The sequence below is a fragment of the Schistocerca nitens genome, chromosome 3 (genome assembly GCF_023898315.1).
Source record: "Schistocerca nitens isolate TAMUIC-IGC-003100 chromosome 3, iqSchNite1.1, whole genome shotgun sequence".
Classification (NCBI taxonomy): domain Eukaryota; kingdom Metazoa; phylum Arthropoda; class Insecta; order Orthoptera; family Acrididae; genus Schistocerca; species Schistocerca nitens.
Window position 1 is genome coordinate 573,720,997 of NC_064616.1, and position 25,665 is coordinate 573,746,661.

General features: G+C 39.9%; 1 protein-coding gene across 1 annotated transcript in view; it reads left to right on the forward strand.

The window, feature by feature from the left end:
• Positions 1-25,665, forward strand: part of LOC126248484 (spectrin beta chain, non-erythrocytic 1) — a 294,125-nt gene that overhangs the window by 235,166 nt on the left and 33,294 nt on the right. The window contains exons 47-60 of the mRNA XM_049949503.1: positions 1,237-1,521; positions 1,697-1,953; positions 2,064-2,250; positions 5,658-5,858; positions 5,946-6,176; positions 7,981-8,355; positions 8,514-8,696; positions 8,976-9,166; positions 9,431-9,599; positions 14,945-15,064; positions 15,208-15,390; positions 19,600-19,722; positions 20,726-20,823; positions 25,403-25,486. Of these exons, the coding sequence (XP_049805460.1) occupies positions 1,237-1,521; positions 1,697-1,953; positions 2,064-2,250; positions 5,658-5,858; positions 5,946-6,176; positions 7,981-8,355; positions 8,514-8,696; positions 8,976-9,166; positions 9,431-9,599; positions 14,945-15,064; positions 15,208-15,390; positions 19,600-19,722; positions 20,726-20,823; positions 25,403-25,486 (2,687 nt within the window). The remainder of the gene's footprint in view (positions 1-1,236; positions 1,522-1,696; positions 1,954-2,063; positions 2,251-5,657; positions 5,859-5,945; positions 6,177-7,980; positions 8,356-8,513; positions 8,697-8,975; positions 9,167-9,430; positions 9,600-14,944; positions 15,065-15,207; positions 15,391-19,599; positions 19,723-20,725; positions 20,824-25,402; positions 25,487-25,665) is intronic.

Consider the following 25,665-nt stretch of genomic DNA (forward strand, 5'->3'; position numbering starts at 1 on the left):
GGGAATAAGGCTGCTGATGCTGCAGCCAAGGCTACAGTCCTCCTGCCTCGGCCAGCCTCCCATTGTGTCCCGTCATCTGACGTTAGTGGGGTTGTTTGTAAGAGGCTTGTGTCTTTGTGGTGGGATACTTGGTCATCACTTCAAGGAAACAAGCTCCGGGCAGTAAAACCGTTCCCAACTGCTTGGACAACCTCCTCCCGACCATCTCGGCGAGAAGAGGTCCTTCTGACCAGGTTGCGGATTGGGCATTGCCGGTTTAGCCACCGCTACCTGCTCTCCGGTGACCCAGCCCCGCAGTGCCCTTGTGGTCATGCATTAACAGTGCGCCATGTTTTATTGTCGTGTCCCCGTTTTAGTCAATCTCGTGTTGTCCTGTCTCTGCCATCTACTTTACAGGATATTTTAGCTGATGACGCTCGAGCAGCTGCTCTTGTTCTTTGTTTCATTACTTTGACTGGCTTGTCCAAAGACATCTAACTCCTTCACTTATTTTATCTGCATCTTTGTAAGAACTTTCTGGTGTCCCCCCCCCCCCCCCCCCCCCCCCCGCCTCGTTGAGTTTTACTGGATTCTATGTGCTCTAACAATTGTGACTGGGAGCTAATGACCTCAGTAGTTGAGTGCCCTTAAACCCCCCCCCCCCCCAAAAAAAAAAAATAAATAAATAAAAATAAAAAAAAATACTGGATTACATTCAAGAGAAGTTTGGATTCATTTGTCCATATTTAAAACATTGAAAATGAAGGAAATTTTAAATGAATTTGTGATAGCAAGTAAACCACTCAAAACATAAAATTTTATGATGGCGTGAAATTGAAGCCAATTCATTTGAACTTAATGCTGGCAATATGACCACTTAAAAGAGCAATATATATAAAACTTGAAATGCACTAATTGTTGTAGTCAGAACAATTGCAGTATTCATGTTTTAAATCTTCCGTTTGACAAAGGATCACTGTATCTCTGTAAAATAATGACTTAAACATTTTGTTATGTCTGGTGCATATTCTATGCAGTCTTTGAATAGTTTGTTAGGACACTAACTACCAAATGATCAGGATGGTAATTTTTGCTTTAACCTTTTATTGCATTATAACACAGACAACAATCGAGCAAATTTTCTTAACACTTTATTTATCTGATCTTATACCATAACTGAGACAGATACTGATAGTTCTTTTAATGTGTGGGATCCAGACAAATTTTCCATAATATTTTTTTCACCTTCTTTCTCAGGTGGAAGGGTGGATCCATCAGAAAATGCAAACAGCTAGTGATGAAAACTACCGTGATCAGTCAAATCTTCAGAGCAAGATACAGAAACACGCAGCCTTTGAGTCTGAGCTCTCTGCAAATCGCGGTCGTGTAGCTGCTGTGTCTGACGAAGGAGAGACACTAATTGGTGCAGGGCACTTTGCAAGCATGGAGATTAGAACCAGACTTGATGAGTTAGATACTGCATGGAGGCAGCTGCAAGAAAAGTCACACCTCAAGAGGGAGAGACTGAATGATGCCTACCAGGTAATCTTCAAAAATTTCAAGTCTGATTACAAACTGTGTGACAGTTGGATCTTAGTCATGTATTGTTATTGTAATAAGTCGAAAAAATACCAAAAGGTAATTCCTTTTACCTTCATTTCCATTTTCCTCATATTTATACTAGCGCATTTTTAGAATACTTCTTTCTCTTTTACAGGCTTTATTGTTTGGCCGCACTTTAGATGAATTAGACACTTGGATGGATGAAGTTGAATTGCAGCTACAATCAGAGGACCATGGAAGAGACTTGGCAAGTGTCACTCATCTATTAAAGAGACATTCACTGTTGGAAAATGATGTGCATAGCCATGCTGAGACAGTGGAACAAGTGAAGGATCAGGCTGCTGCCTTTAAACGCTCCAACCATTTCATGTGTGATGAAATCCAAGAACATGCAACTGCTGTTATTAAGAGGTAAATTTTGCAAATTATTTGTTATAATATATTAGGGGCTATTATTCAGGTTTTGCTTTTGTTCTTATTTATGACAACGAAAATTAACAAGGAAATGTCGTGATGTCTAGGTATCATTCCCTTCAAGAGCCAATGCAAATAAGGAGAGAGAATTTGGAAGATGCGTTACTCCTGCAGCAATTCCTAAGAGATGCAGAAGATGAACTGCAATGGATAGCAGAAAAAGAGCCATTGGCTGCATCTACGGATTTGGGAAACAGTCTGATAGCAGTTCAAAGCCTTCAGAAAAAGCATCAGGTGAGACATTTGCAGTACTTAGGACTGATGTGAAAGTTTTTTTATTTTCTGCAAGTGCGCTTACATAAAAGTGACCTTTATATTCATTTTAATCCATGTTTCTAATGGCCTTTGCAATCTATTGAGACTCATATCAAACACCAGTTACGGATATTTCGCACAATTAAAGATAGCAACAGGGAAGATATGGCTCTACTTGAACAAGTTTTTGATTAGGCTAGTCCTCTGTTGGTTCTTCATTATCTTTAAAATGGTTATGGTTATATGAATTTGGTATAAAACGCCTATTGTGCTTTTTTACTGTAGTGTATTAGTCATCTATTGTAATGCAAAGTAATTTTGAAATGTAGTCCTAGAATTTGAAAATAAAGTAAAATCCTTCTTTTCTTTAATTAAAATAGCTTGGAACATTCTCACAGTGTGTTCTTAGATTCTGGAGCACTACCAAATGCAGAATACAAAGTATTTGCACCGAGGTGACAAAATTCATGGGATACCTCCTATATTGTGTTGAACCACCTTTTTCCCAGTGTAGTGGAGCAGCTCGATGTGGTATGGACTGAAAAACTCATTGCAAGTCCCCTGTAGAAATATTGAGCCATGCAACCTCTACAGCTGTCCATTACTGCGAAAGTGTTGCTTGTGCAGGATGTTTTGCACGAACTGATCTCTTGATTATGTCCGTAAATGTTCAATGGGGTTTATTTTGGGCAATTTGGGTAGCCAAATCATTCACATGAATTGTCCATGTGCCGGCCGTGGTGGTCTAGCGGTTCTGGCGCTGCAGTCCGGAACCGCGGGACTGCTACGGTCGCAGGTTCGAATCCTGCTTCGGGCATGGGTGTGTGTGATGTCCTTAGGTTAGTTAGGTTTAAGTAGTTCTAAGTTCTAGGGGACTTATGACCTAAGACGTTGAGTCCCATAGTGCTCAGAGCCATTTGAACCATTTTTTTTGAATTGTCCATGTAAACACAGCCCACACCTTTAGGGAGCCACCTTCAGCTTGCTCAGTGCCTTGTTGAGAACATGTCCATGGCATCATGGGCTCTGCACCACACGTGAGCCCTACCATCAGCTCTTACCAACTGAAATCAGGCTTCATATGACCAGGCCACAGTTTTCCAGTCATCTAGGGTTCATCTGATATATTTACGAGCCTAGGAGAGGCACTGCAGGCAGTGTCATGTTGTTAGCAAAGCCACACATGTCGGTTGTCTGCTGCTTATTTCACACTGTGTTGCCTGTTTGTTGACACTGATGGCTTTACGCGAACACCACTGTTCTCTGTCGTTAAGTGAAGGTCTCAACCACTGTGTTGTCCATGGCTAGAGGTAATGCCTGAAATTTGATGTTCTTTGCACACTGTTGACAGTGTGAAGCAGCCGGCTACGGTGGCCGAGCATTTCTAGGTGCTTCAGCCCGGAACCACGCGGCTGCTACGCTCGCAGGTTTGAATCCTGCCTCAGGCGTGGATGTGTGTGCTGTCCTTAGGTTAGTTAGGTTTAAGTAGTTCTAAGTTCTAGGGGACTGATGACCTCAGATATTAAGTCCCATAGTGCTCAGAGCCATTTGAACCACCAGTGTGGAGCTCAGAATATTGAATTTCCTAACAATGTCCAAAATTAAGTGACCCATGCATCTAGCTTCAACTACCATTCCACATTCAGAACCTGTTACTTCCCATTGTGCTGCCATAATCACATCAGAAACATTTTCACATGATTCACCCAAGTACAAATGACAACTTCAACAATGGACTGCCCTTTTATATAACACTGGCAGAGAAAGTTGTACGAATCCCTTATTTTCCAAAAACTAATGTAATTTATTCTGAAAAACTGTATGCAAAGTTGTATACATCAAGTAATCTCTAAAACCACATAGCATAAACTCTGTGACATGCCTCCTTGAGAAGGTTATTGAGGAGCCATTCATAGGCGGACATGACTACTTTCAGGATCACAATAAAATGACCACAGATGAATTTTCACTGTTTGGAAGAGAGGGAACTCATACAGGACCATATCTGAGATATTAAGACAATTTTGTAGTTTCTAGATTTTGAACCCTCCAGGAAATGTTTGTTATTTGACTGGCCTGTGACCAGACATATCATATGACTTAAACATGAGTCGATACAGGTAATAGACTGAGTTCTACCCTAAAGAGAGTTACCATTAAGTCTTAACTAATTAGGCCAACACAATATCCTTGGTATGGAGGAGAAGTATTGGCACATGTTAATTACATTGGCTTTGAATACTTATTCACTCACAAACACAGATAAACATATTAAAAATCACATGTGATTATTCATATTTAAACTCCATGGATGGCAGCACCATAGTTACACTTTTAATTATATTTGCAGCATTATGTAGTGTTAACCCAATTGGAGTATGGAGAATCAGGTGTGGACTTGTCAGGGTGGCTGTTTCAATCTTCTCATCCTGAATGTGCCCTTTCACTAGTTGGGACTCTTGTACAGAGTGCAGCCATACTCCAGACCCACGTCCAGCAGGCAGGGGGTGGGGGCTGAAGTTTGCTCCACTGAACTCTCGTTCCTTGGGTGTATGCTATCTGATGTCAGGATCCTGACCCAATCTTTAGGCAGCATAGTGTGGCAAAGAGCGGAGCATTCTTTCTTGGCAGGCAGTGGCTTGTAACAAAGGCAGTGTAATCCAATACATGAACTGGAATCCAGCTGGCGGTGTCTGGTGACAGTAGTCGCTAAATGGGCGGTGGCTAATAGCATTCTTTCTTAACACTCAGCTCTATTTGTGTTAGGTGCAGAAATATATGGCAAGTTATTCAATTGTATGATGCTGACTATGGCTGCACCAGCTTATGGGTATTGAGGGACAATTCTGCTCTAAACCACATGACAGTGGCCTGCTTCACAATGGTCACAGATTCATTGCCCTTCACTGGCAGGGTGCATATGTGTATGCACCCTGACGTAGTGTTCATCTGGATGCCACAGGTGTTGCAGACACACTCTCATAATGCTGAAATGGCATACCGGATTTTGATAACACCTGGTTGCTGAATAGTGGCTGTAACAATGCATGGGGGCCAGAGAGGGTGGTTTAATGGTGAAACAGATGCTTGCAACAATCTATGGCTGTTGTGTTGTCATCAGTTGATGACCTGGAAGAGGTGGCTTATGATGATACATAGCATAAACTTCCAACTCTAACTGATGTGTTATGAATGGACCCAAAAATTCATGTAAATGTTGAACCCACATAAATTGCCAATCACAAATGCAAGAGGTATACATTTGATTACTGCTGCCAAATGAAGGAAAGTATTTTTACTGTTGTGTGACTGTTAGATGATAGTTCAATTAAATCTGATCTTGGGTAAATAGTTAAGAGTATTATCATTTGTTTTTGTTTTTATAGGCACTGGAGGCTGAACTTGCTACAAGAGAGCCTGTTGTTGCTAGTCTTTCCAGTAGAGCACAACAAATGATTCGCAGTGGCCACTTTGCCTCAGCAAGAATAGAGAACTGCAGCTCAGAACTTGTTGAACGGTTTGCTCATTTGAGAGATTTGGCAAGTGTGAGAAGGCTGAGACTATTGGATGCAGTTGAATCGCAAATGGTATATACTATTGCAGCAATCTGAATAACACTGTAAACCTAGAGTAGGAAAAGTACATTACCTGACATATTGTAACTTTGTTTTCAGTTTTATGCAGAGGCTAATGAGGCAGAAACATGGCTTAGAGAAAAGAAACCCTTTGCAACATCTACAGATTCTGGAAAAGACGAGGATTCAGTGCAGTCGCTGATGAAGAAGCTGGAAGGTCTTGAGCGTGATCTTAAGTCATTTGAAAACAATATTATACGTCTTTCTAAATTAGCAAAAGGATTAGTAGAAAGGGGACACTTTGATAGTCAGAATATCAAGGAAAAACAAGTAAGTATTAGTGCCTTAAACCCCTCTTCTCTGGGGAGGGGTAGTTACATGTACGTGTGTGAATATTGCTGAGCCTAGACATTTTATTTCAGTAGCCCCATCGTGTATATTGCATTGAATGCCATTTCCCCCCCCCCCCCCCCCCCCATCTTCAGCAAGTAATTCTTTGCATCCTGTTGTACATTTACGTAACTGCATATGAACTGTGTGCAGTATTACTGTTGCCATTACATTAAATTCCTGGTTTGTAGGACAATTTCTCATATAGTAATGGGTTTTGTTAAATCCCCATCTGAGCTTCACTATTGATTCTTAAACATGTATAACAGTATTTTTTAGGGTTGTGTCGATCAGTAAAAATGGAACCCATGTAGGATCACTTTGCTCTCTCTCTCTCTATGTACATGATGATACACAAATTATGAGAATTACAAAAATGTAAATGATTTTTTACTTCACTGAATCTGAGAGGTTTTCACACCACACTGAATTCTGAGCCTCTAAATGTCATGTTTTGAAATCGAAGGTTCTGGATATGTTCCTGGGGAATCCTGTCACCCTCCTCACCACCCCCGCTCTCCACAAAATATGTGTGCAAATCTAAGAAGCACTTAAGTTGGTGGTAACCATAGTGACAAAGTTACCAATCAACCAAATCCTCCAGATATGTTCATAGGAAAATATGGCAGGTGAATTTTCAGGCAGGAAAACAATAGCAATAGTCATACTTTAACAAAAGCTCGTGCATTCCTTGTCATGTGCGGCCAGGTATTGTTCCACAGAAATATGACATGTTGAATTACCTGAAGATAGGCATTGCCTTGGGCACTGCCCTCATTATGTAAGACTCATGATCGTATGTTCTACTTAACGGCAACCCAAATCTTCACATTTGGCTTTGTCAACTTTGCTGCTCAACAATGCAAACTGCCTGAATGAGATCACCACAATAGCTTCCAGTACCCCTGCAGACACCACTGTAAGATAACTGAAGCAAGATTCATATAAAATCTTTATATTTTGTCACTCAGTGTGTCAGTTTTCTTTTTCTGTCCATTGCAGTCAGAGATGTGTGTAGGTTTCTGGACAATGGAAACTGATGCAGTGGCATGCATTCAGTCCATCTCAGAGCAGTGTCAAACCATTGTCATAGGCAATCCACAGTCATGCAGTGCTTCACTGTGAAGTTAATGCTGTAGGTGGAATATTACAGTTCTTACAGCTACATAGGCAAGGTGCCTGACATCCTGTGCAGTAGTCACACTCCATGGCCTGTGTGTAACTCTCTAGCACCGACTCAAAAAGTGCATCATTGTCCTAGCAGTATGTGTGAACTGAAAAGTAACAGTATGCCCTGGACATCAGTAATTCTCTACAACTGGAATTCCCTCACATTAAGATATTGCATCCTTTGATACTAGCAAAGCATTCTGACACCTCTGTGTATACGTTTGGACAACTCTTCAGTAACACAACTTGATGTAATGCTAACCTTTCTGGTCAGACAAAACAGGATGCTGCTGGTTTGGATTCATTTGGACCATTTTGTTGTGGATTTCACATTTTCCACAATGTTTACTGTGTGAATACCCACTACAGAGACTACAGAACAATAGAAATTGTATTATGATGCCCTATGTGCACATTTACTTACATATGTTATAAAAATAAAAATTAGACACAAATGAAACTCTTGCTCGTGTAATGTTTTGGAGTATAACTGAATATATGTGTGTGATCTGCAAAGCCAAACCAGAGTGCCCTAATAATTTTCTTCTTCTTCTTCTTCCTCTTGTTTATATAGGCCGAGATTGAAGCACAGTTCAAAGAGCTCCAACAATTATGTGAGCAGCGTATGATGCGATTACAAGAGTCGCAGAAGTTTTTCAGATTTCTTCGTGAAGCTGATGAGGTATCAGAATGGATAGGTGACCAGACAGTTCTGGCTGCATCTGAGGATTATGGTCGTGATGTGGAACACGTTGAACTACTTATTCAGACTTTTGAATCCTTCCTTTCTGGATTAGCTGCCAGTGAAAATCGTGTTATTTCCTGCTTAGATACTGGCAGAGCTCTTATCACTGAGGAAAATGCAGAGGCAGAACGTATCCGTGTTAAACTTGATGACACCCAGCAGCAGTGGGAAGACTTAAAGGAGCTGGCCCATGCACGTCAGGAGGTAATTGCTATTATTTAATTATCTTTAAATTAATAAGACAACTACAGTAAATGTGCCCACTTTAAAAATTGCATGACTAATTAACAACAGTATCTCATGTTCATTATTAGTACTGGTGTTTGTGTTAAAATAATGGAAAATTAATTTTATTTTCTTAGGCCTTAGCTGGAGCAAAGCAAGTACATGTTTTTGATCGTACTGCTGATGAAACTATTGCATGGATCCAAGAAAAGGAAGCAAATTTATCAACAGAAAGCTATGGGCAAGATCTTGAAACCATCCAGGTTCTGGTTCGCAAGCATCAGGGATTTGAGACGGATTTGGCAGCTGTGAAAGAGCAGGTATCTCTCTCTCTCTCTCTCTCTCTCTCTCTCTCTCTCTCTCTTCTTTACTCCCCTTCCTTACTCCTCTCTCAGCCATTCTCTGTTCTCTCACTCACGTCTTCAATCTAGCCATTAATTCTTTAATCTTTTTGCCCCCCCCCCCTTCTTCCTCTTTTGTCCCTTCCTCATCACTCTCTCCTTCTTTCTGTCCATCAATATGCCTATCATTAGTGCCTGATGCTGATGATTATTATTATTTCTATCTGAGGTATGCCATATTTGTGTTAATATTTCTAGGTTGAAATGGTGGGCGAGGAAGCTAGCAGACTTGCAGATTTGTTCCCTGATGCCAGGGATCACATTGAAGTGAAACATGAAGATACCTTAGAGGCATGGAATGACTTGCTGGAAAAGGCTGCTCAGAGGAAGGACAAATTGCACCAGGCAGCAGAACTTCAGGCTTACTTTGATGAATATCGAGATCTAATGTAACTATATTTGAGATTTTCTATAATATTTAGATTTACATAGTACTGAGTTTAGGGGAAGCTTTACTATATTCAGGGCAGTTTTAGGCAACGTTCAGTTGTATATACAGAAACGTTCATTCAATTTTTGATTGTATAATATTATACATTTTAAGATTATTGTGGTGTAATACTTCATGATGTCGTAGGTAACAAACTTAATAATTTTATTAAAAATTATAAAAGAGTATAACACACTGTTAATGCACTTAATTTTGTTTTTAGGGCATGGATTAATGAGATGATTGCTAAGCTTACAGCTCCAGAACTGGCTCAAGATGTTGCAGGTGCTGAAGCCCTCATTAACAGGCATGAGGAGTACAATCAAGAAATACTTGCACGGACTGATTCTTTCACAAATTTCTACGATAAAGGGGATGATCTGATAAGGAAGGTAAAGCAGCTGTCTCTTCCCCCCCCCCCTCTCCACCCCCCTACCCTCCTCAGTCTTTCCCCCTCCCCCCTGCTGTGTGTGTGTGTGTGTGTGTGTGTGTGTGTGTGTGTGTGTGTGTGTGTGTGTGTGTGTGTGTGTCATGCGGCCAGCACACGGAGTACCCAGATGGAGTGCTTAGAGTGTAGAGGAAGTTTATTGACATTATATTTCAAAATAGCATATTCCCTTCAAAGGGAAAGACCTAAGAAACTCAAGACTCTCAAGGGCACAACTACTGTGTGTGTTTGTATCTGTTGGATTTGTCTAGTGATATTCAACATACTGATCTTGTTATTGGAATTATCAATTTTGCTAATATAGTGCAGACATCAATTATAATAAGACCGAATAATTCGAAAAACATGATTTGTATAGCCAGCCTGGGAAACACAATTGTTCGTTCCCAATGATTTTAGAAGCAGCAAAAATTTAATACATTGTCAATGGTTTTTTTTTATGTTTACTGCTTTTAGGTGGTGAAATAAATCAATGGTAACAAGTGAAAATTTGTGCCAGACCAGGACTCAAACCACCTGCTACCATTGATTCATTTCAATGCCCAAATGTGGCTAACATCATTAAAATTGTTGGCAATGTATTTGCATGGCCACTGGATCAAGTAATATGTCTGTTGAAACTTCCTGCCAGATTAAAACTGTGTGCCAGATTGAGACTCAAACTCGGGACCTTCGCCTTTCACGGGCAAGTGCTCTACCAACTGAGCTACCCAAGCACGACTCACACCCCGTCCTCACAGCTTTACTTTCACCAGTACCTTGTCTCCTACATTCCAAACTTTACAGAAGCTCTCCTGCGAACCTTGCAGAACTAGCACTCCTGAAAGAAAGGATATTGCGAAGACGTCACTGTTGTAAAACTTTTAATTGGCCCTCTAATATGGTTGGCTAGTCAGACATCGATAGTCTGTGATAAATAGAAGCACCTATCCCCATGCTAAACCAGTAGTGCCCTGAGGAAGGCCATTGCAATTCGGCCGAAACGTCGGTTTTAGTTTATTATTATTGTTGTTAGTTTTTAGCAATGACGTGGCATAATACCCAGAAGGATTTTAATCACTATGACACCAGCCGCAGAAGCCTACATTCTTATATCAGTGACCTGTAAGGGCAGGAAATCTACCAACACACATGAAAACTGGAGCTGCTGAGGAAGAAGAAGGTGAAACTACTGAATGATTTGGCATTCCTTAAAAGGGCCGAGATCTTCATGTCATTCCGAAATTCATCAGGGTACGACCACAAATCGATACGAGAAGAGCAAGAACCATTTACTATCGGGCCAGCCATGCATTATTAAGGGAGAGGATACAACACCTATGGAGCTTCATAGACTACAACAACAGGTAACTGTACAGCATGCATTTATGGCTGTCAACTATGTTATCAATGAAGGACTGGGATAACATCAACCGAATAACCCACAACCCGGCCTGAATGGAGGAGGACCTGGTCAGCAGTCGACAGAAAAAGAAATTTGAGGAGCTAACTGGAAACAAGTCTGGATACAGCTCGTACCGTGGTTAACATATTGACACAGACCATCAGTGAGGCAGCGACATCAGTTCTGTCCAAAGGATTAAACTTCGCAATTATGCCCACAAAGATTCCCACAGAAGAGATCATTCAATCTGCGGAGGCGTCACTCCACCAAGTACCACGTGTCGAAGCAGAAAAGATAAGGCAGGAAACTGTAAGAATTTTACAAACAGTAAAACCACCCAGAGCCAATATCACACGTGAAGAAAGACTGGCCATAAAGGAGCACAAGAATAACAAGGATAATGTGGTCCTACATGCGGACAAAGGAAACACTACGGTCCTGATGGACACTTCTGAATATGAGAAGAAGATGGAAGAACTGCTAAGCGATCCCATTTACAGAGGGCTAAGGAGTGACCCGACAGCGAGGATAGGCAGAAATACGAAGGCCCTCGTAAAGGACTCGAGAATTGATCCTGACACAGCCAAGAGACTAATCACCAAGGTGCCTGTTCCTCCTGGAATCCACGGAGTACCTAAGCTCCATAAGGAGGGTTATCCGCTGATGCCCATAGTGAACAGAATAGATTCACCTACGTATTACGTTGTGAAACATCTGGCACCTAAGTTACACTGTCTTGTGGGACAAACAGACTCCTACATGAAAAACTCTTCACACTTCATACAACTGATTAGGGAATAGCGAATACTGCCCTCAGACATTATGGTCAGTTTTGACATCAAGTCTCTCTTCACTAATGTACCTATTGAGGAGACTGTGCGCATTCTACAGGATCGTATCCCACCAGATATCTGCAATCTGGTGCGCTTATGCCTGTCATCTATGTATTTCACCTGATGGGGAAAATATTACGAACAGTTAGATGGAGTGGCAATGGGTTCCCCTCTCTCTCCTTCTCCCCTGTAGCTGTGGACATCTTCATGGAAGCCTTTGAGCAAACGGCCCTAGCTTCTGCTCCGTTACATTCCAGTTTTTGGCTACAATATGTGGACGACACATTCGTTATCTGGCCTCACGGTGAAGTGGAATTTGGAAACTTCCTCCAGCACTTAAATAGCCTGCACAAAAATATAAAGTTCACATATGAGACTGAAAACAATGATACCTTGCCATTTCTGGATGTGGAAGTAAACAGAGCTGCCGAAGGTAAACTGGGACACAAAGTGTACCGAAAACCAATGCACACAAATTGGTACCTGCACGCGGAGAGCCACCACCACCCAGCTCAAAAGTATTCTGTTCTGCATACGTTAACTGCCTGAGCGTACCGGATAAGTGATGAAAATAACATCAAAGAAGAATTAAAGGAGCTACAACACATGTGTCGTCCACATATTGTAGCCAATGGCTATGATGACATCATCATAAGAAAGGTAGCTAAAACCAAAGGGAGCAGAACACGAGAAGAAGGCAAAGAAGAGAAGCTTCCACTGGTACACTTACCATATGTAAAAGGCGTCAGTGAATGGCTAGGCAACGTCCTCTTCCAATGAGGTTTCAATCCGATTTTTCGAAGCAGTCACAGGATCCATCAAATGATAGGTTCCACCTAGGATGTAGTCAACAATCTTAACACTGCAGGTGTTTATGAACTTCGGTGTGAGTGCGGAGCTGCCTACATAGGAGAAACAGGGAGACCTGTCAGCTTATGAGTAACAGAACACGACTGCTATGTACGATTACAACAGCATAACAAGTCGGCGATAGCGGAACACCACGGTGACTGTGGACAACTTATCAGGTTCCAGGAAGCCCAAGTACTGGTGAAAGAATCGTGGATGCGAGAATGCAAAATACGGGAGGCGATTGAAATTATTAAGCAGCCTGACAACATCAACAGAGAAGATGGCTACAAACTCCCGGCATCCTGGTTGCCGGTCATCCCAGCGCAATGGGCTGCGATCGGTCACGGGGCAGAAGCTACACGGGACATGGATGTATCTGCACAAATAGCTGTAGAGCAACTGTCAGTCCACTTCCGCGCACACCAGGAGGAAAACTTGCGACCAGAAGCCGAATGCTGATTGGCGGACATCCACAAATAGCCTCTTTCCTTCCATCTTCCCTTACGTCATGTCTAGCCAATCATATTAGAGGGTGTGACACATAATTTTATATATACAAATTTTCAGTGCCTACAGTGTCACGTCTTTCAGTGTCACACAAATTTTTATTTTTAAAGAGGATCACTTAAGACTATTTCCATGTGTTCGCCCCTCAAATTTCTCCCTCATATCACAAAATTGTCATCTGATGTAGTACAAACTGAAAAAATAAATTCCTTTTAAAGCACAGTTTCGTATATAATTTATATTCAAAACCTTACACCTGTGTCACAGAACAAATCCTACATCGAGAATACTTTACACAAGTTTAAGGGAAGAAATGCTTCCGGTAATTATTACAGTATTTAAAGAGCATCAGAATATGAACAGGCTGAAATGAACAAACAGTACACGACACTATGTTAATCAATTCAACTGTAAAAAGCTAAGGAGCATATTATTAGCAAAATGAGAAATATGCAAAAGTGAAATGCCAAAATGAGCACTTCTCAATTGGGAGTAAATCAAAACAATCAGAATGGCTTAAAGAGCACAATAACAGGAGCCATAAACGAATAAGAGCTAAGCAACTAAGCAAATAAGAGACTAGGCAAAAATGAGATGCCAACAAAATGAGAGTTGGCCGAACTCCGTCGGCACTTATATACGGTTGCGCTCGTGGTGGCACCTCGCGGCCCATACGCAACATGCGCGCCTGCGATCGCAATGCACTCTTAGCGCTCGCGGCGGCGTCTAGCGGCCCATACGCAAGTTGTGCAATTGCTGTCGCAGGTGGACCCTTAATCTATGATGTTACAAGGGCCAATTAAAAGTTTTACAACAGTGACACAGACATCGATAGTCTATAATAATAAGAAGCACCTATCCCCATGCAAAACCAGTTGTGTCCTGAAGAAGGCTATTGCAATTTGGCTGAAACGTCGGTTTTAGTTTATTATTGTTGTTAGTTTCTAGCAATGACGCGGCATAATACACAGAAGAATTTTATCACTATGAACACAATATGTCCCAGCCAATCCTCTAATCTCTTTAACATCAATTGCATCATCTGCTGCAATTGTCCACATACAAATAGTAATCTGTTGGCCTCCTTATCATGGATGTTATGCTGTTGATGATAACACTTCAGCATGAGGCCTCACACATTCATGCAAAATGGTCTAATAATACTAACCCAATTTGGTGCCCAAAAAATGCTGAAATGAGGTTACTATAAAGATACAAAACATCAACAGAAGCTCCATTGTTGGAGTTGTCCAAGGTTATTGTGCCTGCTGTTGGTATAGTAACCTTTCTTAAGTTTGGCTAAGACTCCTGATGTGTGTTGCATGCGTAGAAAAGGGAGATGAGATGAATGTACCTGTTTGAAATAATTTTAAGAATAAGATAATTGCTTAGCCATGTAGGCACCACTTATCTACATCATTCTCCTACTTTTTGTATCTGGCATCACAGATGTTCAAGTTCATTATGCCATTTCTGTAGCCTCTGAATTTTTACCAAGTATCCTTCATTTGTGTGCCACTCCAATCATCTCTGCAGCATCTGCTGTTGTCCTGATCCATTCTTCTTACTACGCTTGATAGCCTTGCAATTTTCCTATGTTTGGACACAAACTGACTACACTGTTATATGTGGAGGTGCAAAGAAACCACCTCTTTTGGCTATAAGTAATCACTGATTCTTTTGTACTTCATTAAACTGCTGGAAACTTTTCAGGGACATTTCTTGGCCAATGAAATTGAAGAAAAAATAAATGTTCTGAAACAGCGAGAAAGGTTATTGCACGAAACCTGGAGAGAACGACACAATCTTTACAAACTTAATCTTGATACGCAGGTAAGTACTTCAGACTATAAGTTTACACTTTCAAAATCTCCTCATGTCATAAATATTTGTGAAAATATCCCAGTTGCTTGATAAAAACTATTAATTCTAATAATGCAAGTATTTAATCAGTTACTTTTTCACCATTCAATTAGCAATTCAAAAGAGAAGCTGATCAACTGGAATCATGGATAGTATCCCGTGAACCAATTTTGCTTGATGGGAAGCTTGGTGATACTATTGCTCAAGTAGAAGATCTAATTCGAAAACACGATGATTTTGAGAAGACAATTGAAGCTCAAGAAGACAAATTCAATGCACTCCATCGCAGAACACTGGTGAGTGATCTGGTCAAGCTCCAAGTTGAGAAAACTGTATTTATGTCACATCAGACATTAGTTTCAATTTTGATGTGGCTGATGCATGAAAGTTTACCTTTTTTAGTCTTAGCTGAGGGCAGGAACTGGGAACTGGTAACTGCTGTAATTATCATCAGTGGATTGTTGTGAGACATGTGGCAAAAAAGTAAGTTTTGTCACTTTCAAAACTTGATATCTTCTCGTCTCACTTTTGTGAAGGAAACAGCAATATCTAGAGCTATAGTTCAGTTATTCCAAGGGTTATATCCACCACCATCATTTTCAAGTTTGTTTTTGCCACAACATTGACATCCTATAAATTTTATGTGCTTGATCTTGTCACTTGTTAGTACAAAGTTAGTACAAGTCTGTAAGTCTTGCCACTTGACCAACTCAAGCCCCTACACTCAAAATAAAAAAAAAAACATCTGCTGAGTCATAAAGTACCATCAGTTTCCATCTGTGTTACTTACAACATGATTGGTAGACCTGAAACACATCTCTGTGTGTCTCCATAATTATGTGCCAAACGTGCTTCAGTTACTAACCCTGGATATTTCATAATGAAGTACTGTCACAGTTCTTTGTTACCAAGTGGGTACAATGTTGATACACATTTGCACAGTGTATCAGTTGATTTGTTGATGACTTGAGTGCAGAAGACAAATTGTAGAAAAAGTTTGTTATCTAATAAGCATTTTTGCAAGAAATCATGTTAAAGTTTCATATTACATACGGTAAATTGATTGATTCTTTAATTGTCCCACAGACCAGTTAAGAACGTAATTGTACAGTCGTAGGATAATGGGCTGTTTCACTGAGTGAGCAATGGCTGTAAGTTTGTCAGATCAGTTGTTTCAAATTATCAACAGTGTATCTTGAAAACTAAATCACAGCTCACAAAAAAAAAAAAGACTAAACTACATATCTTTCAGCCATTCTCCCATTGAAAGTGACACTATAAAAAGTGGTGTGTGGCTTACTGGCACTCGGACATGTATTTCGTGCTTGTCTTGAGCTATTTTCTTAACTATTAGGCTGTCTCAGCATGCATGGTAGGATGCCCTATTCAACATTACTAAATGCCTTCTCTGAAAACTATCTAGAACAGATAGTTAAGAACCCCACTCATAATGGAAATGTTTTGGATCTAATGGCAACAAATAGGCCTGAGCTCTTTGACAGTGTCCAGATTGGAACTGGTGTTAGTGACCATGACACACTTGTGCCAACAATGGTTACGAAAATACAAGTGTGTGTGTGTGTGTGTGTGTGTGTGTGTGTGTGTGTGTGTGAGAGAGAGAGAGAGAGAGAGAGAGAGAGAGAGAGAGAGAGAGAGAGAGTGTGTCACACAGTAAACTAGATAAAAAAAATCAGTAGTGTTGTATCTCTGTGAGGAACTTGAAACTTTCAGCACAGGGCAGGTGCATGTAGAGGAACTATGGCTCAAGTTGAAACAAAGTTAACAATGCACTGGTTTGATATGTACCCGGTAGGGCAGTTCATAATGGGAGGGAACCTCCATTGTATACAGTCACTGTGAAAAAACTTCTAAGGAAACAGAGATTACTGCACAACAGGTGTAAAACAAAGTGTAGGGGCTATAGATAGAGAGATGCTGAATGAAACGTGTTTGACTGTCAAGAGAGGAGTGCATGATGCCTTCAGTGACTACCATAACAGAATATTGTCAAATGATATTTCACAAAAGCCAAAGAAATTTTGGTCATATGTAAAGGCAGTTAGTAGCACCAACTTTAGTGTCAGGTCCCTAGCAAATGAGGCAGGAACTGAAGTTGACGGTAGCAAAGCAAAATCTGAAATGCTTAACTCCATCTTCAAATGTTTCTTTACAAAGGAAACCCCAGGAGAAATGCCCCAGTTTAACCCTCATACCACTGAAAAGGTGAATGAGGTAATTATTTGTGTCAATGGTACTAAGTAACAGCTGAAGTCATTGAAATTGAACAAAGCTCCAGGGGCCGATGGAATCCCTGTCAATTCTATACTGAATTTGCCGCTGAGTTAGTGCCACTTCTAACCATAGTCGATCATAGATCACTTCAACAAAAATGTTCTTGGAAAAAAGCGTAGGTCACATCAGTCTACAAGAAGGGTAGTAGAAGTGATCCACAAAATTACTGTCCACTATCCTTGATATCGATTTGTTATAGAATCTAAGAACATATTCTGAGCTCAAATACAGTGAAGTATCTTGAACAGAATGACCTTTTCAATGCCAACTAGCATGGATTCTGAAAACATTGATCATGTGAAACCGAAGTCGCACTTTTCTAATATGACATACTGAAGGCTTTGGATCAAGGCAGTCAGGTAGATGCACTATTTCTTGATTTACAAAAAGCATTTGACTCAGTACCACACCTACACCTATTGTCAAAAGTCTAGTTATGTGGGCTATCAAGCGAAACATGTGACTGGGTTGAGGACCTTCTGGTAGGGAGGACACAGTATGTTGTCTTGGAAGGAGAGTCATCGTCAGATGTAAAACTAACTTCAGGTATGCCCTAGTGGAGTGTGTTGTATATTAATGACCTTGCGGACAATATTAATAGTAATAATAGTAACATCAGGCCTTTGCAAATAATGCAGTTATCTATAATGAAGTACTACCTGAAACCAGCTGCATAAATATTCAGTGAGATCTTGATAAGATTTCAAAGTGGTGCAAAGATTGGGAATCTGCAGAAATGTAAAATTGTGCATTCCAGAAAACCAAGAAATGTAGTGTCCTATGACTATAATATCAATGAGTGGCTGTTGGAATTGGCCAACTCATACAAATACCTGGGTGTAACACTTTGTAGGGATATGAAATGGAATGATCACATGGACTCACTTGTGATTAAAGCAGGTGGTAGACTTTGGTTTATTGGTAGACTACTGGGGAGGTGCAATCAGTCTGCAAAGGGGATTGCTTACAAACCACTTGTGCAACTGATTCTAGAATATTGTCAAGTGTATCGGACCCATACCAAATAGAACTAACAAGATGTTGAACGTATACAGAGAAGGGCATCACAAATGGTTACAGGTTTGTTTGCTCCATGGGAGTGTGTCGCAGAGATACTGAAGAAACTGAACTGGCAGACTCTTGAAGATAGATGTAAACTATCATGAGAAAGTATATTAACAAAGCTTGAAAAACTGACTTTAAATGATCATTCTAGGGATATACTACAATTTCCTGCATATTGCTCACATAGGTATCATGAGGATGAGATTAGAATAATTACTACACACACAGAGGCATTCAATCAATCATTCTTCACATGCTACATATGTGAATGAAATGGGAAGAAACCCTAATAACTGGTACAGTGGGACATACCATCTGCCATGGACCTCATTGTAGTTTGCAGTGTGTAGATGTAGATGTCTTTAATTCTAACTCAGACTTTCCTTATCACAGATATTTCTGCATTACATACTCATTTCTTCTCTTCCATTCCAAGGGTACTATTTCCACATTCCCTATGGGAGAATCTCTTCCAGTGGCGAGCACACAAATTTCAGTCAGTCTATTGAAAGAAAACTGCCTGAAAAAACATGAATCCAGGTTCAAATCATTGTTCATTAACCATTATTTACCTGTTATGGCTGATCATGTAGTGCATACTGCCAAAGGAGAGACAAATTTCGGTCCAACACAAGATCTGTGTCTTATATCTTCTGGTAGTAAAACTGTATATTCTGATGCATATGCAAATAAAGATATCTATGTTATCAGCTCCTAACAGTATTACTGTGTTCGATATCACCTCATATTTCCCCATAGAGCAAATAACTTTTTATATTTACCTCTCCTGCCAGCACGTATGAGATCAGTTAACCCCATGAAGGAGGTCAATTTTCTTAGCTGCTTTCATGTAGCTATCACGGCCAGAACATACATGTGCACTCTGTCTACACCAACAAGTGTTGTCTTATATACTAACAAGCTCAGCTATATACATGCAGCTTGCAGAGTCTGTTTGATGTTAAATATTGTTTCACAAAATTCTAGAGACTCATATTTTTGGTTGTTAACAAAAAAAGAGTTATCCAAAAGAGTGTTATAATGTGTTCCAATTGTTGAAATGTAAATGTCTCTAACTTGTGTGATATGCCCAATGGTTCACAGTACACTGAAACATTCAGCGTTTCAACTAATAATTTCCTTTACAGCTGGAAGAAGAATTCCAAAAGCAACAAGAGAAAGAACAAGCTGCTCGCATGGCTGAGAGGGAACGCATTGAAAGAGAACGGCTGGAGGCTCGTAAGAGGAGAGAGGTTCAACGTATCACTGATGTAAGTTCCACAAGCTAGAAAAGAATGTGCTGCCTTACTTTGGCTTGTGAATCTCTGCTCTTGAGACATCTGACACAGTTTCAGGTGACTTAAATTGTAAGGGATCAACATACTCCTTTGATCGAAGACACTATGCTTCTGATTACCTGTTAACAAATGCGCTGTCATCTAACGAAAGATACCAACGCATGTTATTGCAAATTCATTAAGTAAACAGCCACAGCCGGTCATTAATCTCTGTCCGGTCATGTAGTCCGACTTCTCAATTGGATTTCGTTGTTTTCTAAAGTCATATTGTAATGATAAATCTTTCTTACAGTAAAACATCTCTAAAAGACACACACAGACATTAACTATTAAGTGGACTATTTTGCAAGGACTAACATTTTAATATGTTTCTATGGCAATTAGGTTATTTTAAAATGAAATGTGAATCTGAAACAGTTTTTCTTGCTCTGGAACAGTGATCAGTACCTGTCTCAACACTTTCTGCAAGTTAATATGCTGTAATAGCCCCCTTCCCACGTTGTATCACCTGTCTGTGAGAATGGTTTGCAAAAAGGCAAAAGTAATGTTCTAGATATTCACACTGACTGAGAAAGTTAAGGCAGCAATATATGGTGTAATCTAGTTTCTATAGAAGCCACAACTGTATCAACTTTGACTTTGTTCCAAGTTTCTTTAGTGGACTTCCTCCTTCCATCGCATATTGCTATTCTTCTGGATCCCATTTCTTTTGTTCAGCTGAATGGAAAAGTTAGTGGGTCTCATTGTGAGTTATTTGTTTAGTGTGAAGTTCTGTCAGGTATTTGGCTTTCTACCTGAGACTTAATCTTTCGAGAAAAATGTTTAATACAGTTTATATTAAATGTTTTATTTTGACTCTGATTCTAGTATTAGATAGTACAGGTTTCTTGTAAAGCCAGTTTTTTGCTGCAATCCTGTATGCTTTATAAAGTGCAATTTCAAGGAAAGTCATGTTTGTATATTTTAATATTTTTAGGAAAGGCGAAAGGAAGATGAGAGGAGACGTACTCAGGAGTTAAGACCTTTGAGGGATGAAATGAGTGGAATATCCAACCAGATGGATCACACATCAAGGTAAATTCTTTTAAAGACCTATAGAAATAATACAGTTTTCAGTTTATAGATAGCTCTCTTTCTGTATAATACGAGGGCTTGCTGGGAAGTAATCTCTCTGAACTTTTTATGTGAAGACTCTTACAGCTTTTTAAATGTAACAAATGTTATTAACATTGTAAATCTTCATTCTTTTTGTCTACATATTAGCAGCATTCTGCCCCTAAAGGGCTCCGAATTGTAGCATGTAACGTGGTGTGTAACATAACTATGTCGATGTGTGAAAGACAGCATTCTGTAACAGTGTTTCAAATTTCAATAGTGTGTCCACACATGGGGGCACCCTCTCTGCCAGCATGACAATGCCAGACCACACAAGAGCACCGTGACATCTGCAACAATCGGACGCCTTGGGTTCACTGTCATCGATCATCCTCCAAACAGTCCCGACTAGGTCCTATCTGATTTTCATCTGTTTCCAAAACTTGATAGTGATGAAGATGTAGATGTAGAAGCAATGCAAACTGAGGCGAGGTTGTCTTTATCAACAAAGTCAAACAATCTACAGTGATGGCATCAAGAAACTGGTCTCTGGTGGGGAGAAATATGTCTGTGTGTGTGTGTGTGTCACCAGGATGACTATGTTGAGAAATAAATATGTACACATGAAGAATGAAGATGTAGAATGTTAATAACATTTGTTCTATTTAAAAAGCTTCAAGAGTTTTCACACAAAAAATAGAGGCATTACTTTTCAGCGAGTCCTCGTAAATGATATCTGGATGTAATTGAACTACCTTTTCAATTCTCTTACTTCACCTTGGTTGCAGTCGTTTTTCTAACTTCCTGATAATGCCATCAAAATTGTCAAATGCACCATTATAGCACCTAACAATTAATATTTATTTGACACACGGTGAGTGTATTTGTTATGCTCTGGAATGGTTTTATTGTGTTTGCTATTTTATATTCCTTTTGTGCTTTGGCTTCCATTCCTCCATAATAGGTCACTTCTCCATAACAGTCATAATATGCTAACAATGGATCCAGAATCCAGAACTTCCGACAATCACTGATAATTTTTCACCTGTGTGGTATTTGCTTATGCAAATTGTTGAGGTGTATATTTATATTACTGCTGGATTTACTGCTCACACCCTAATATTTTAAAATTGCAATATGAAGGGTATATGTATGATGAAGTGAAGTGAAATTAGTTCCACAAATTAGCTGCATGACCGTAGACTATAGACTACACATGATATGTGACTCTGAGAATTCAGTATGATGTGAAACCCAGGCATGTTGCAATCAAAACCTTTAAATGTCCTCACATCCTGCCAAGGGATGAAAGAGGGACTGGATACATTCACAGAGAATCTATTTCCAAGCAGTTTGTAGGCAGCTCTGCAAAGCATCAACAGTTGTTGCTGGAGGCCCATGGCAAACAAGTTGGTGTCCAGCCATATCCATGCACACCTGATGGGACGCATATCAGGTGAAAATGCATGCCAGGAAAGAGACGGTACTTTGAAGTCAATTTGTTCAAATTCTTCCTACTTGTGACTGGTCACTATCCTGCTGAAATATGGCATGGCTAGTTGCCTGGAAAGCTATTGTTGTTTAGTGTGTCCTCTATCAGTACAAATCACGACTGCTTGTTGTATCCAGTGGCACCCTGTACTGTCACGCCTGTCCTTTGTCCATTATATTATTCAGCTACACAGACTGCCAGAATGCTGTAACCTGAGCAAAATGCAACACACATCTGATATTCATGTGGAAGAGATTTTAGTGGGACTCATCCGAAAACAATAAATTTTGCCATTGTCTGGCAGTGTCAGTGTTTATATACCCGCTGTAGACTGAGATGTTGGTTGTTTCTCAGCAATGGAAACCTGCAAGAGAATATGGGTGCTGCCAGACCAGACCACAGCTGGCAGTGTCAAACTGTTAACACAGACAAGTCCACGCCTCAGAAAAAGAGAGATTTTTGTTAACATCAGATATAAAGTTTTTTATGAGGGTTTTTGTCTTGAGTGTAGCCTCGTATGGAAGTGAAACATGGACTATAAGCATTCCAACCATGAAGAGAATAGAAACTTTTGAAATGTGGTGCTGTGGAAGAATGTTAGAGAACAGAAGGGGGGCAGGGGGGGGGGGGGGACCACACTAAATCAAACTGGGTACAAGAGAAATTTATGATGCAAGAGATTGATTGATAGGACATATCTTGAGGCATCAAAGAATGGTCAGTTTGGTAATGAAAAGAAATGTGGGGGTGGGGGCTAAAACTGTAGAGGGACACCAAAGCTTGAATATGGTTAGCAGGTTCAAGTGGATATAGACTGCAGTAATTATGCAAATATGAGGAGACATTGACAGGATAGACTAGCATGGGGAGCTGCATAAATCAGTCTTCAGACCGAAGATAATGACAATGACAACAACAGTATTTACATTGTATCTCTACTTTACAAAACTCGTTAGTAAAGTCATTGTCAATGAAACTGGTGAATATTTATTGATAACTACAGTGTGCAGGCTGCCACTTTTCCTTACTGTGTAGTTTTCTGCTCCACATATTATCAATAGCATTACTCCAAAAGAAATTTAAGCCACACAGTTTTCTATGTTCCACAGAACACTTTTATGTTAACTATTTTCATTGAATAATAATAATAATTTTGTTACCTAAAACTGCTTGTTCTCTTAAATACTTAGCTGCACTATAAAAACTAAGCAAAATTATACTGTTATTTGCTTTTATGCTGTGTCAGTAGCGTTTCTAAAGTTCCATTTCTCATAATTTTGCTTCTAATGGGTTTTTGATTTGTTACTTCTTGCTTTAATTGTACATATAAATCACAAGCACCACACCATCAAAATTAAAGGAACAAATGGAAATTAATGTGTTCGTTAAAAAAAAAAATTAAATTTCTGCCACAGTTGAGTGTAATTTATATTGGTGATGAGTTTCCAACATAGCCTTTCATTTTCAAACCAGACCTGTATTAAAAATGCTTCTCAAAACAAAATTCCCCTGAGAAACTGGGGTAACATCCCTGCAGCACATAATCATACAACAGATATGGAGTGATCTTATCATGCGCATGATATATGCAACAGATGAAACTGTTGCTGGGCCTTCCCCAACAAAAAGTTGGAACTACTTAAAAAATAGTATTCCATATTGTTTACTGGTGTTGTGTGAATATAAGGATACAGTGAAGCCTCCAGAGATGATTGTGTCAACATTCTCAGTTAGTATCTACAAAATTTGTGGAAGAGGATATATGGCAAGGGGACAAAGGAGATGGGGAGTGGGAAACAGGATTTGGGGCAGAGTGGTGGGGTCTCAGGACTGAGTGGTTGCCAGGAGGTGCACAGGATAGGAATGTGTGAGGGAGACGCAGCAGGTGTATGGGATAGGAATATGGGAGGGGGAAGTAGCAGATCCACAGGATACGAATACAACATGAGAACCTCCACCGTGCCACAGGACCGTGATTTCACTCACCCAGCAATCGTACCCTCTTCCCCACAGTCTCCCCCCTCCTCTGTCCTGTCATCCTCTTCCAGTCAACTCCTCCGCATTATTATGCACTTCATGAGCTCACTGTGTCTGTGTCACATTCCTCTCCTGTGTAGCGGCTGCTTCTTCCTCTTGCATTCCTAACACATGAATTTGCTGCCTTCCTCCTACTTATCAGCCACTCTTCTCCAGCCCTCCCACTCTGTTCCTCATTTCTCGTCTCATTCACTCCAGCTGACAAAATACCTCACACTAAAGAGGATACTTCTGAAAGCTAGAAAAGGTTTGTCTTTTTTATGTGCCTGTTGAGACACAGTGCCACTAATATTTTGTAAGATTTTACCTTCACTCCTAAATTATTTACATTCTACCAGGACTTTCTCTTATGTTGTTTAAGTTATGTAAGATCAGTGTTTATTCGGGTTCTGTTTGACTTGAAATGCCTTAACAATCACAGAAGCTATATCAGTCATCAGTGACCAAAGTTTAAAGACCATGTCATAATGTCTGATTACCATTATTTGGTCTCTAGTCTCCAAAGTACATACCAGTGCAATTGATCAGACCAATAATCCCAAAAAGCCATCTTTACACATCTGCCATTGATCCATCAATCCATTCATTCATTCACATTGTTTTCCTTAGATCCCATCATGGAGAAGAGCTTCCAGGTATATGGAACTAGTAAAATCATGCACCACTATGCTAAATATACAGTGAGACAACATAATTGCAATTGACTAACCCCATTCATTCATTATTTTATATTGGAATGTGCATAAATGACATTTTGTCAAATCTCCTTCATTTGCACTAGCTTTTTGTTCCTTAATTTATGATATACAGTGTGTTATCTGTACCTCATTACTCTGCTTTGTGCATGCTTCCTATCTCTGAAGACATTTTACATATTTCTGTTAAATTAGCTTATTCTGCATAGCTATGCTGCATTTTTGTTGAATTTTTTTCAACCTGCTCTGTAACAAAATCTACCTCTAAAACATTAGTTTTAACTTGCTGGGTAAAGTGTGATTAACAATGCATGTTGTTGCTTGAATCCTGTAGTGGCTTCCCATTATATGGTTCCTCATCCAGGTATAGGATGGGTGTGGGATCTTACCAGCCTGGAAAGTCTGCTGATCGATACAGGTAAATAACAAGAATATATGGAAAACTATTTGATGTGATGTAAAGAAATAATTACTTATTATGTTAACAATTTCTGCAAACTATGTTAACATGTAATTAATAATGATATTTGTTTGGAATGCAACTGAAAGGTATAATAAGTGCACTGTTGTTTGTAATGTTAACACTCTATAGTTGTA